Source organism: Onychostoma macrolepis, chromosome 22 (assembly GCF_012432095.1).
Source record: "Onychostoma macrolepis isolate SWU-2019 chromosome 22, ASM1243209v1, whole genome shotgun sequence".
Taxonomy (NCBI): domain Eukaryota; kingdom Metazoa; phylum Chordata; class Actinopteri; order Cypriniformes; family Cyprinidae; genus Onychostoma; species Onychostoma macrolepis.
This window is the reverse complement of record NC_081176.1, coordinates 19,974,209-19,986,929: the sequence shown is the minus strand read 5'-3', so window position 1 is coordinate 19,986,929 and position 12,721 is coordinate 19,974,209. Positions and strand designations below refer to the sequence as shown.

Genomic DNA, 12,721 nt, shown 5'->3' with positions numbered 1-12,721 from the left:
ACAAAACGCTCGCAAACGATTCCCCGATCTTCTCTTTAATTTGGGCTTTTAAATCTTTTTGTATTTATGAATGAAGTCCCCCGTTAAACACGCCCACTCTCCCATCGCAGACCTTGACGTCAAAGTGAGGTACAGAAGCGTCGATCACGCCCTCATCCTCTCCTGGTGTTATGGAAATGAGGTAATCCCCCATTTGAGTCAGTGAAAAATCCTCAGTAACGGGCATCCCCATGCGGTCTGGGCTCGCTGCAGTTTTGGGTAACATATAGAACATCGTACTGAATAGACGAACGCGATAAAACTGAGGTGAATTGTTATTCAGTTCCACACAGATGCGCACTTTGAAGTAACTGAGTATGAGAATCAATTCAATTCGTGCGATGAATGTTAAATTGATATTTACTGAGCGCCTTCTCGTGGTCCAACTATCCATTGCACCCTTCGCCCTATCATCATGTTCACTTCAGTGAGTCATTTCTAAGACTAAGACTAAAATAAAAAACGACATATATGTGATCCTGGATCACAAAACCAGTCATAAGTGTCAATTTTTCGAAATTGAGATTTAGATATCATCTGTAAACTGAATAAATAAGCTTTCCATTGATGTGTGGTTTGTTAGATACAACTATTTGAAACTCTGGAATCTGAGGGTGCAAAAAAATCTAAATATTGAGAAAATCGCCTTTAAAGTTGTCCAAATGAAATTTTTAGCAATGCATATTAGTAATCAAAAAATAAGTTTTAATGCTAGGGAATTTACAAAATATCTTCTAAGAACATAATTTTTATTTAATCTCCTAATGATTTTTGGCATAAAAGAAAAATCGATCATTTTGACCCAAATATACCCGTGCACTTATGACTGGTTTTGTGGTCCCGGGTCACATATATGAATATTTTGAAACAAATATAGACATTTTGTGACAATATATACCAATGGATCTTTTAAGCTATTTAATGGCATACACTCTCAGAAATAAAGGTACAAAAGCTGTCTCTGGGGCGGTACCTTTTCAAAAGGTACACTTTTGTACCTATTAGGTTCAAATATGTACACTTTAAGTACTAATATGTACCTTTAAGGTACCAAATTGGACCCTTTAGGTACAAACATGTACCTTTTGAAAAGGTACCGCCCCAGTGACAGCTTTTGTACCTTTATTTCTGAGAGTGCATGAGCAACATTATACAGTTAAAAAATAATAATAATCACAGAGCAAAAACGGAATCAAACCATTGTTTTGATCATTATCTATAAACAATGTCCACCGGAGAACATGCACAATAAAATATTTTCCTCGCAAATGATAATTACTTTGAATTTTCTGTTTTCTTCTCACTCTCATATGTGATTGTAAACATACTCTTCAATGACATGCTTACTATATTTTTTTTTTTTGAAAAACTTTGGTGTAATGGAAATGACGTCACTAACTCAGTATTGTTGTGCGAAAAATTAATAGACATCAATATATCCTCATTTCTCCGTTATTTATTCTGCTAATGTTTTGGTTTATTTACTGAATTATTTTTATTACTATTTTTGTAAATCATAGTTATAGTTTTATTTGATTAAACTTTTAGATTATTTACCTCATTTAACTTGTAGTTTATTTGTTTGTTTGTTGTTCTGTCAATACTCTTTAATGTTCTCCTTAAGGTATTTGTACAGTATTGTTTTTGAGGAAAAAAAATCCTTGATGAAGCCCTTTAGGTATAAATACATACATACATAAATAAATAAAATGTTTTGTTTATTTCCCCTTGTTTAATCATCATAATAGTTTAAAACGTGTGATAATAATTAATATTTTAAGATCAGTTTCAATATTTTTAATGCTTAATCTAAATCTCGGACAAGGCTACAACAAATTTATTAAAAAAATGGCATGACAAATGCTGAAAAACATGTATAATTATCAGAGGTAGAGAGTAGTGAAGTATTTTTACTTTACTCAAGTAAATTTAAAAAGTATCTGTACTTTATAGAGTATTTTTCTTCGGAAAACTTTGACTTCAGTACACTGTAAAAAGTGATGTTGACTTAACTTAAAAAAATTGAGGAAACCCGTTGCCTTAAAATTATTAAGTAAATAATAATAATTTTTTTTTTTAAAGTTAAGCGAACTTGACAATTCACTTAACTTATTTTTTTAATTATCACTTACTCAAAAATGTTAAGGCAACGGGTTTCCTCAATTTTTTTAAGTTAAGTCAACTTATCACTTTTTACAGTGTACATTCCAAAGCATGATGTCTTATTTTTTTACTGAACTACATTTCATAAATAAAAGTTTATTTTTATTTTCTTTTTTTTTTACCTTTAATAAGTTTACACTAAAAATGTAGTAGGCTACTTTCTTGTACTCAAGTAAAACTTTGAATTACTTTTACTTGAGTAAAAGTAAGAAAGTACTAGATTTCTAACGTAATTAAGTATTAAATGATATTTAATATAAAACGTAGTACAAAAGTACAATGCTTTGGAACGTTGTGAAGTAAACGTGTCCTAAAGAAAAACACTCAGATAAAGTACAGACACTTGAAAATGTACTTTTATAGCAGAATAAAAATACTTCACTACTGTCCGCCTCTGATAATTATGTGAATAAATAGTAACCTCCGCATTTAAAAAACAAAAATAAAAACTACATGTCCCATCAGCCCCACAGTCCTCGCAAGGCATGACGGGAAAGGTTGCCAGTGCCCTTGTCCTATCAGCCGCGCACTCTCTGTCTGACTGACTGTCTTTGTGGACAGGGAAGCCGAGGCTTGTGTATTACTGTGCTGTAAAGGTCGGGTCGCTTCTCCGTGGTAAAGATGATGGCAGCGAGGTTTCTTCTTCGTCGCGCGGTCCCCGCGCTGAGACACGCGCGCTGTTACGCCGACGCGCCCTCCGCTCAGATGTCCTTCACTTTCGCGTCGCCGACACAGGTACTGACGCTCCGCGCTCGGGCCTACACGCGCTGCTAGCACGCTAGTGCTGAGCTGAGACACCAGCTAGTTTAGTAACATTATAAGTTATACATGTCACGATATGTATTCAGGTTGTCTTGGATATAACGTTACTCTTTATTCTAGCTGCAGCTTAATTTCTTTGTGCGCGTTGCTGCTGCGCGTGCTACCTTTGTGGCTAAACTTGTCAATTAGAAAGATATTGTGGTGTAGATTAATCATTTTTGCATCTGAAGCGAATGAATTTAGTGTAACATTGTAAAAGTGTACACCAGAAATATAACACAATTGTTTTTCTGGCTTGCAAAACATGGACTCTAGTTTGAATGACTTTAGCAGACTGTTAGCATTGCTACCGATCACCTTGACTTGTTTTTTTGACAGATCAGGGTGAATATCAGATTTTTAAATGTTTTAGGACCGCTTATGAAATATATATCTTATTGTTTGATGTTTTAACCCTTACCATACATTTTACATCACGGATAATGTTGTCATATCAGTGTCATTGTGTTTGGGTAAGTAACTGTCACACAACATTTACAATATTAAATGTGCATTGGAGTTTCTTTCATTTTTTTTTTTTCAAACTCATGCAAAACCTGCAAACATTTAAGAGTATTTCAATTTCAATTGTATTATTATTATTATTATTATTTCTATACATAATCAGCATCAGAAAAACCTTAATATATTATATGTATTTAATATAATTAAGTAATATGTTTAAATTTTCAGGTGCACCTTTTTAATTTTAAAGGATTTATACTAAAAAAAAATTACTAAAAGGCATGTGTTGTGTGATTTGTGAATATAAAATTTTTCAGACTGACAGGGACTTAATTGAAGCATATAAAATAAACACATTGCAAATTAAAGTTCAAATAAAAAAAAAAAAATGATGTGACAGCCTGTACAGTTGGCTCAGAAAATCAGAGCAACATTAAATGTCAGAGTAAATAATGCACAAATATTATTTTTTTTAAAAAAGACAAAAATCAAACAGAACATAAGGAATACAGAACAAATCTGACAGCTGCAATTTCTTAGCATTAAACCCATCCCCAGGTCAGCATATAATAAAATATGAAATGTTAGATTGCAAATAAATGGAAGAAATGACCATACTGCATTATTGGTGCCCCCACATTTAAAATTTCAGGGGCTTTTTTATCTTGCATCTTTCTCTAAGCATTAGTTAATTTCAAAATGGAATATATATATATATATATATCCTATTTACTTGTGAATGCAATGTTAAAATATCATAATGATTTTTAACATCCTTATTTTAGACTGATCACAGTCCTGTGATGGTGTGGGAACCCTGAGTTTAGCAGAACTGTTTTTTGGAGATTTTTGGAAATGTTCCCAATTGACCAGGTGCTTTGTATTTAGTAATTTGCCATTTTTATCTAATGCTTTTCATAATTTTATCGAAGTGCACTGTCACTCTTAATAAGTTTCCCTAGAGTGACCTGGTCAAATGTCTTGTTCAAGGGCACAGAAGTTCAAACACTTAATAGTTTGGTTGCCAGCTTTCATATTAAACAGCAAACTGTGTTCATCTGGTGCAGTGAAGCTTGTTGTGCCTTTTGCAGGTGTTCTTCAAGGAAGCCAACGTAAAACAGATTGATGTCCCAACACTGACAGGCGCCTTTGGTATCCTCCCAGCCCACGTCCCCACACTGCAGGTGCTCCGGCCCGGCATAGTCACCGTCTTCAATGACGATGGTTCCTCTACTAAGTATTTTGGTGGGTTCTCTAGTGCTGTTTTACCAACCGTTATAATGCTCACTTCTTGCGGCTTTGGTTCCATCAATTTTCTCCCTATAGGCAAAATTCCAAACCAACCAAATCTGAGATGAATTGCAGTATTTGAGTCGAAGCAAAAGAATTTACAGTGGCGACCGTGACTTTCCAAAATCATAGAAATAGCTTTTTAAATTGGTCTTTTATAGTATTTCAACTTACTTGCCATGAAAATAGTCAAGGAAGCGGGCATGACGTTAAAACACCAATCAACCAATGACTTTCCATGAGGATAACTTTAGCATTAAGGTTCTTATTTATTTTTTGAAGAAATAAAGGTTCTTTTTTTTGTTTTTTACAACCATAAGAGCAAAGGGTAGATATCACTTTATATAAATTTGATCTTTCTGTATATTTATTATCTTTTTTTTTTTTTTGTTTATCCCTTAACTCATTTTACATAGACGTTTATGCATTTGGCAGACACTTTTATCAAAAGCGACTTGTATTGCATTTTAATATTTCATGCATTCCCTGGTAATTGAACCCATGACTTTGGTGTTGCTAGTGCCATGCAAAAAAATTAATGTTTATTAACATAACTTATTTTTGATTTGACCCAGTTCTGAAACTCTCGCATCGCATAAAACTACCAAATTTTAAAATGAGCTAAGAAGTCATGTATTTAGCTGCTTATATATTATTAAAAGTAATTTTAGTTTGTCATTTTCAGAATTTTCAGACCCTTATTTAATTTAAATGAAGTCGGATTGGTAATACCTGACCTGATTAGTTAACAAGATTTAATTTGGAAGGAGTGCTGTTAAAATGATGAGAGAACATTTGATATAATTTATAAATTATAATACATGTTAATTATAGAAGCACTTGCAAGGAGAAATAAAATAGGTGATGGATGTGACTGACTTGTGGGTATTTTAGTCCTCATTAGCACACTTCAAAAGGGAGTGATTCAGATTTGTAACATGATTTCCTGTGGTGAAATAAGCACATTAAAATGTTATCCACCATAAAGACACATTTGTGACATACTGATTCCTTTAGTAGACAACCTTTAGTTTTAGAGATTCATCCAGAAGGGGTCAGGCTTGTCCTATAAATGAGAGCCTTTTCAAGCATCTACGAACAATATGACGTAGCCCTTGAACTCTCATCCATGCTTGAGATTAAATGTGGTTTGTGTTTTGCAGTGAGCAGCGGATCGGTCACCGTCAATGCCGACTCTTCAGTGCAGCTGCTGGCGGAGGAGGCCGTTCCTCTGGACAGCCTGGACCTCGCAGTGAGTCCCTGCTATGCTGCTATCTCAACGCAAAGAATAATTGGAAAACTCATTCAAGCATAGCTTTGTTCTCCACTTTTCACACTCCAATACATTCCTGATTTTTTGTTAGAAATGTGTCACATTTTGGAATAAAAATGGGTTACAAGTGCCATTTCAAGAATGAAAAGAATAGGTGTTTTGAGTTTTCATAATAATCGAAAACAAAGACCGTTTAGAATATAATAGAGGACTGTTTAATGAGGTTAAATTTGTATAGCCGTGCAGTATTTGAAAGTTCAAAGAACCGTTTCGGAAACGCCCCCTATTATCTGTCTATTTGACTCTGTAGACGCCCTTTTATAGGATTATCGTTTAAATCTAGCATTTGAAACTATTTCAAGCCACCCTTTGATTGCATTCATGCTATTTATCTTCCACACAACATCCTTAAGTAGAAATACAACGGTCTTCATTTTCTATTAGTCACCGCTTTCTCAGAACAAGTCAAATGTTCAGAATGACACACCGAAAATGAGCTCATTCCAAACGGGATGTTCTCAGACATGCCCTTTTTCCGACACGGAATAAAGAGCACTTTCGGGTTCATTCCACATAAATAGGCCGATTTTTATTCTTCCTAGAGATAGCTGTGCTTGGGGGCCTCGCTGGTTAATAAGGAAGGAAAGGTCAGTCACCGTTGAAGTGGTGCAGATGTGTCAAATCCCCACTGAGAGACCTTTAACTCCCAGCAATGTTTGGCCTTTACACTGTGTAATCGCCAGTGTGACAAATGTCCTTCACAGGAAAGAGGCCACGTTTATTTGCTCACACTGTTGAGAAAACGGCCGCGCTAGTCTAGAACGTGGCTTAAGTAGCAGTAGCATTGATTTTTTTAAGGCGAAGATGAGTTTTCTCACTTATAAGGTGCTTCAAGATATTGAAGTTCTCGGATCTGTACTACACTTGTTCCAATTGATGGCACCTTTTATAATGTCAGCTGTTATAGATTGAATTGTCGCCTGATGCATCAGTGTCAAGATTACAGTGAATGTGAACAAATGTCAGAGTGACATGTCTTTTGTGCAGGCGGCAAAAGCGAACCTCGAGAAAGCCCAGTCGGAACTGGGGGGCGTTTCAGATGAAGCAGCTCGGGCCGAGGTTCTGATCAGCATAGAGGCAAACGAGGCAATCGTCAAAGCATTGGAGTAAACGATTTGCGTTGGTATGTACACACTTTACACGTATGCAGGACCACACTCATTAAATACAGTGTAATTGATGTTGTTTGTCAAATTTCTCTTTTTGTTTCTCAGTAGGATATTCTGTCGTTGTGAAAAGGTCTCCGGCTTTGTCTGCTCCCCACCCCAGTGAAGTCAGAAACCACAAGACTTAACTGCTTGCTTTGTACAGTGGATGAAATGAACAATAAATTTATTTGAAATAACACACTGTGTCACTTTAATGTTCTTTGCTTTTCACAAAATTAATCTGAGCTGTATTTGCTGTGCTAGGAATTTGTTTGATGATCAATACAGTACTGTTCATGACAGAAAGGGGGCAGTATGGCACTGTTCAAACCTAAATTATCTCCAAGCCTTTTGCCAAGGAAACCAGAGCGAATCAATTCATCTTTATTATTCAGTCAATGACACCATTTTTGTTCAAAATATACTATTTTTTTCCTCCCCTGCATTTTTAAGCCTTGTAGTCGTTATGCTAATTCTCAGTCTACTCAAGTTCACTTCATATGCATTTTCTAGATCCCTAAAAGCTGATAAACAATTGGCTGAAGGCACTCACAAGCCAGCTATTGAGTTGAAATACAGCTAGTCTATGCAGCCAGAAAAAAACATCCTACAGACAGTGGACATTGTGGTGTAAAAGTCTAGAATTTGCTTAAGTACAGTGTAATTTTACATGGCCGCTCCAGAGCTATAAGCATGTGCTGACTGGAGTTTTACGAGACTAAACCACATGCGTCTTTATGAACGTCAGACGTCTATCGTGGCAACATGCTGCAGCTTGCTCCAGTAGCACATTTACACAGAATTGGCAGTGAGTCATTCTTTTTTGTGTGTTAAACTCACTAGTTTGTCTAAATTGTTCCTTGCACTGTATAACTTACATGTCTACTGAATATTTGTGATGTTTATATATTTGTGTTGACCGAATAGCATGAAAACCATAGCCAATAATGAAGATATATGGCAAATTTTTACTTTTTCACATTCTGGTGGTGTCAAAAATCTGTTGCAAAGACTGAAATAAGATTTTAAGATTACTTTAGTTTTAGGAGCCACAAGGTTCTATTTATGTCACACATTGTTTCCCTTGTTGCCATATTTTGTTCCTACATCTCGAGTGTGAGTATAGCCTCTATTCTTAATCTTCCTCTACAGGATAGTCCTAATTACCGTTCTGCAGTCTTGAGAAAGGACAGTTTTAGGTCAGAATTCCTGCCCTAGCAAAAACTCTTCATAACATTTTTATAAACCTCCGTATGCAGATATGCAACTTTAGGAACAAGATATCCCTCCCAGCTTATGGCACCAAAGGGTTTTGAAGAAACAGTATTTCAGATTGCAATGGCAACTGTTATATTTCAATTGATTACAGTAATCGCAAACACTGGCAAATAGATGTACTATTTATTGCACTTTGTTATTCTTCTGATTATTTACCTATACCTATAGTGACTAATGAATCAGAACCCTCATGCAAGAAAATAGCTTACTTCTGCATTGCAAATAAAGTGGCTAGAATATTAGTGTCCAGTTCTGCCACCTTCATGCAGTTTAGCTCCAATCTACTTCAATGCAGCTGCCCAAAGACTTTGGTTAGATGGTTCAGGTGCGTTAAAAGGTCTAACCAAACCAGTGCTGTCCAATCCTGCTCCCAGAGGCTTTCCTGAAGACCTTGATTAGCTGTTTCAGGTGTGTTTAATTGGGGCTGAAGCTAAACATATCTGAAAGGTGGCCCCCCAAGAGCAGGATTGGACACCCCTGAGCTGAACTCTGCCGGAATGGTGCTCCCAGAGAAGAATTGGACACCTCTCTTGCTTAGGTGTAACAATCATGCTTCAGATGTTTGTAGGAAGACGGACAGTTGTAAGAAAGTGCTGCTTGAAGCTCTGACCTTGTTTCGCTTGCAGTCTGCACAACTTCAGACTCTCAGGTGGCTGTGAGATACTGCATGCAAGCTGGGAGTGGGCGCAGAGGCCTGATGCTACCGCCTACACAGGCATACGGACCAGCGCAGATCCGCGACCAGTTCTGCAGTTACTGGAACTGACTAAGGCTGGAGTTCCGAGAAAAGCAGCTGGTCTTAGGTCAGTCGTTTAAGGCTGTTTCTCGATGTAGACCCTACACCACATCCTTTTTTATCGCTCTCACCCACACATGCATAGGTGTCTACAAATAGAACATAGAGCAAGCGTTCTAGAGAAACCTGCAAATCCACAGCACACCTCAAAACCTTTTGGTTGAACTTTGTCAGCTTTGCTCTCAAGATAAATATCTTGATTCTCAAGTAATCAATTGTACATGCGGGCATTTAAAATAGCGTCCCCTCGTAGCTCTCTCATAACAATCATATTGAGTATACTTCTTGCATGTGGTACTGAACAGAATAGCAAAAATAATGACTCCCCTGGTCTTTTTTGGCTGGTTATCATAGACCAGTTAGCCCCTGCTAGTCAATGTCGTAAGTAGACCATCTGGCTGCATATATCTTTCCAGAGAGATTAGTTACCTGGCATTTACATCCGGCAGTCAAAGCTTAGCAGTGGAGATTAATGGTAATGTTAACGGCTAACTTTCTGTATTATTATAGACCCATTTGGTTTGGAACACAAACCACGTCAGAAAGGTAGGACACACTTTTTAATAACTTTTATTGCTTGCAAATAAACCATGTTAGTGCTGCACTAAAGCAAAGGTTGTGCTAACTCTTTGTATCTCCCTCAGGCTAACAGTGATGTTTGTGGCGGTCTTGCGTTCCACCGAGAAAAGCGTCACATTCCAGAAGGGTGAGGTTGTTAAATCGGTTGACTGGGAAAGCGAGGGTGAGGCGTGGGCACAGGGGTCTCTCACAGAGTGAAACCCTGCACACAAACTCTACAGTATGGCTTCAGTAAAACCATGTTTGACTGCTCGTAATATGTACATTCATATTGTATACTGTAAAGGTTTAAACAATGTCTGTGGCCAGAGAAGCCGAGGTGCATTCATTTCGAGGAGGCAGTGAAACTACCTTTTGTAAGGCGCGTCAAGAAATGATTGACAAGCTCACAAAACCTTCCTCCTAAACTTGCCAGAATCCATAGACTTTCTGTACAGTCTCCAGCATATGACTCCATGTCACCTAGAAGTGTCTAGTCTTAAACTTAACCAATCAAGAAACAATTTCCTTCGCCGCCCCCATCACTTTTTCCCACGTAAGGTATCCAGCTGGAAAACAGCTCAGATTTTTCCCCTTAAGTACAAAACATTGCCCCTTAGAATGCATTACATTAGCGGAAACAGCCCTGCAGCACTGCATGGAAAACCCAGTTGTCAAACAGACATACTATTTCCCTAAAAAAGTAAGCTCGCATGTCTGTGCATGAATCTGTACTCTCAAAGTAGCAACTCTTGATTGACAAGAACATTGAGTGAGTTGAATTCAAACAATATCAGAGGACTGCAGGGGCAAAATTTCAAGTGATCACTACAATCAATTGACAATATAAGTACAGGGTTTTTTTTTTACACTAAAATGTAAATGCTTTATGCTTTAGAGGTGGAGTATTAGCAATCCCAGGTTCTTAAGTCTGATTCCCACGGGACACGCAAGCTGATCAAATGTAGCCTTTAATGCACTGTAATGGGCCTATCACATTGAACGTGTTTTGCATTCCACTGTGCTGCTTTTCCATTGTTTTTCCTAAACTTGTGTTAGATGAATGTGTCTGACCATTGCACTTGCATTGCATCTTGCGCATGACACCGCATTCTAAAAATGCAGCGCTCGGGTTAAAATCAACTTTTCCAAAAACATCTCTAGATCTGCTCCTTTTAAAAAAAAAATTGCACTGCCCTGCACCTGTGTCATGCAAAAACACGTTCTGTGCAAATGGCACCAAAAAGTCACTTTTAAAAGTTAAAAGTAGTTAAACTTTTGATACCCTTCATTCTGATCACTGTCTTGCTTACAAGAATGCATCTTGTAGGAATGTGCCCTTTCTCTTGTGTTACCAGCTTTCTGTGATTGTGGTTTAGCAAAGTGCGTTGTCTGTAGTAATAATTTTTGACTGTAAAATTGGTAAAAAAACATGCTTTGCATTTTTGCATTTGGGGCTTTCAAGCTTAAATTGCTTCCGTGCTATAGGAAAATTCCTTCTGAATTTATGTACAGGTCATGGGACATTTGAGTTCATTTGATCTCCTTTTTTTTCAAATAATTAATTGCCGCAAATTAGCGCATTCAATTAAAAGCCCTAGTACATTCCTAGTAGATTCAGACTTGTGCTTGAGCCCTTACCCAATATAGTGATTGTGCTGGTTTCCTAATCACATGTCATTGCGCTGAAGCACTAGGAAAATATGCCATCAAGTTAGTTTCCATCCAGCACTACCCAAGTAGACTTGGCTCCATTTACATGCTTCTGCTGTTTTGGACAAGTCCCGGACTCTGGCGCAAGGCCCCACACCCGCATGCAAATGTGTGACGCCTTCCAGTGCTAGCAGACAGCAGATCAAACATAACCATGAGCCCAGCCATTGATCTTATTCAGTCAGCTGGCCCGATATTAGCAGCTGGTGGTGGGGCGGGGAAGGTTGGGTGGTTAGGCGAGGTCAGGAATGCACTGACTGTACTGGCTCAGTGGAAAACAATGATGCCCATTGGTCACTTACGTTTATGGTGGACATGGTGACGACAAGTAATGACAGCAGATTTGCACTATCCAAACGATTAGCCAAGCCTTATATGCCGAAATGAATGCTTGACAGTGACCTTATTTATGTTTACCACCTTCCACCAAGTAATGCTATGACGATCTTTCTGAAGCAGTGCTCCCAAGAACTCCCGACTCGTCATCATTCCAGAAAGTCAACGTGCATGCTAAAGCAAGCTTTTACTGACTCGAGCTATAGTAAAAGCTTTCAAATGCTTCAGCTTTAGGGTGACTTGAAGAAAAACTGTCCCTTGAGCACTGAGGAACAACAGGACATGATTTACCACGTAACTTATCACTGACTGGTCAATGCATCTTAACTGTTTAGCCATGGTGTTACGTAGCGTGCATTTTATCACAGCAGTTACAGAATGTTGATAAGGTATTATACGGGCAGGAGGTACTGGGTTCAATCCAGGACAATCCCCCAAATAGATCACCTCCTAGAATTCACAAGGCCTCAGATTATGGGAAGCCTCCACATGTAATAAGTAGAAGGTTGCTGGTGTGGTTTTGCATCAAGATATTTAAGAACACCTCATGGACAGAGTGCAATATCAGTGTACAAGACGTCTAATGAGCCTTCAGTGTTCTGACGCACTGCAGACGTAACCCAACCAACAAGTGATGTACCTCAGAAAGTTTAATGTAAGTTCACAGGAACATTAGCATAACATTAACATAACGTTGCATGTAAACACATTCTTGTTCTTAGTGCCAGATAGGTTAACAAGAGTACAAAAATAGACCTCTTCAACTAATTAACTAGAGCGGCTGCACATATCAAATAATCT

At 37.7% G+C, this 12,721-nt stretch overlaps 2 protein-coding genes across 9 annotated transcripts in view; both read left to right on the top strand.

Moving 5' to 3' along the window:
* Nucleotides 1-2,676: 2,676 nt before the first annotated feature.
* atp5f1d (ATP synthase F1 subunit delta) lies at nt 2,677-7,438 on the top strand. 2 transcript variants are annotated; one of them, XM_058760198.1, is made up of 5 exons: nt 2,677-2,937; nt 4,560-4,713; nt 5,922-6,010; nt 7,079-7,214; nt 7,309-7,438. In XM_058760198.1, exons 1-4 carry the CDS (start codon nt 2,824-2,826, stop codon nt 7,199-7,201), a joined length of 480 nt encoding a protein of 159 aa, XP_058616181.1. In that variant the 5' UTR covers nt 2,677-2,823; the 3' UTR covers nt 7,202-7,214; nt 7,309-7,438. The 2 variants fall into 2 exon arrangements, with proteins under 2 accessions (XP_058616181.1, XP_058616180.1); XM_058760197.1 differs by having other exon boundaries at nt 2,678-2,937; nt 7,306-7,438.
* Nucleotides 7,439-8,999: 1,561 nt separating this feature from the next.
* The window catches only part of midn (midnolin), a 30,738-nt gene continuing 27,016 nt past the window's right edge, over nt 9,000-12,721 (top strand). For 6 of the 7 annotated variants that reach the window (XM_058760183.1, XM_058760178.1, XM_058760182.1 and 3 more), the window contains exons 1-4: nt 9,000-9,055; nt 9,144-9,320; nt 9,824-9,859; nt 9,958-10,019. In XM_058760183.1, coding sequence (XP_058616166.1) covers nt 9,015-9,055; nt 9,144-9,320; nt 9,824-9,859; nt 9,958-10,019 — 316 coding nt within the window. In that variant the 5' untranslated portion in view covers nt 9,000-9,014. The remainder of the gene's footprint in view (nt 9,056-9,143; nt 9,321-9,823; nt 9,860-9,957; nt 10,020-12,721) is intronic. The other variant, XM_058760179.1, reaches the window with a different exon arrangement.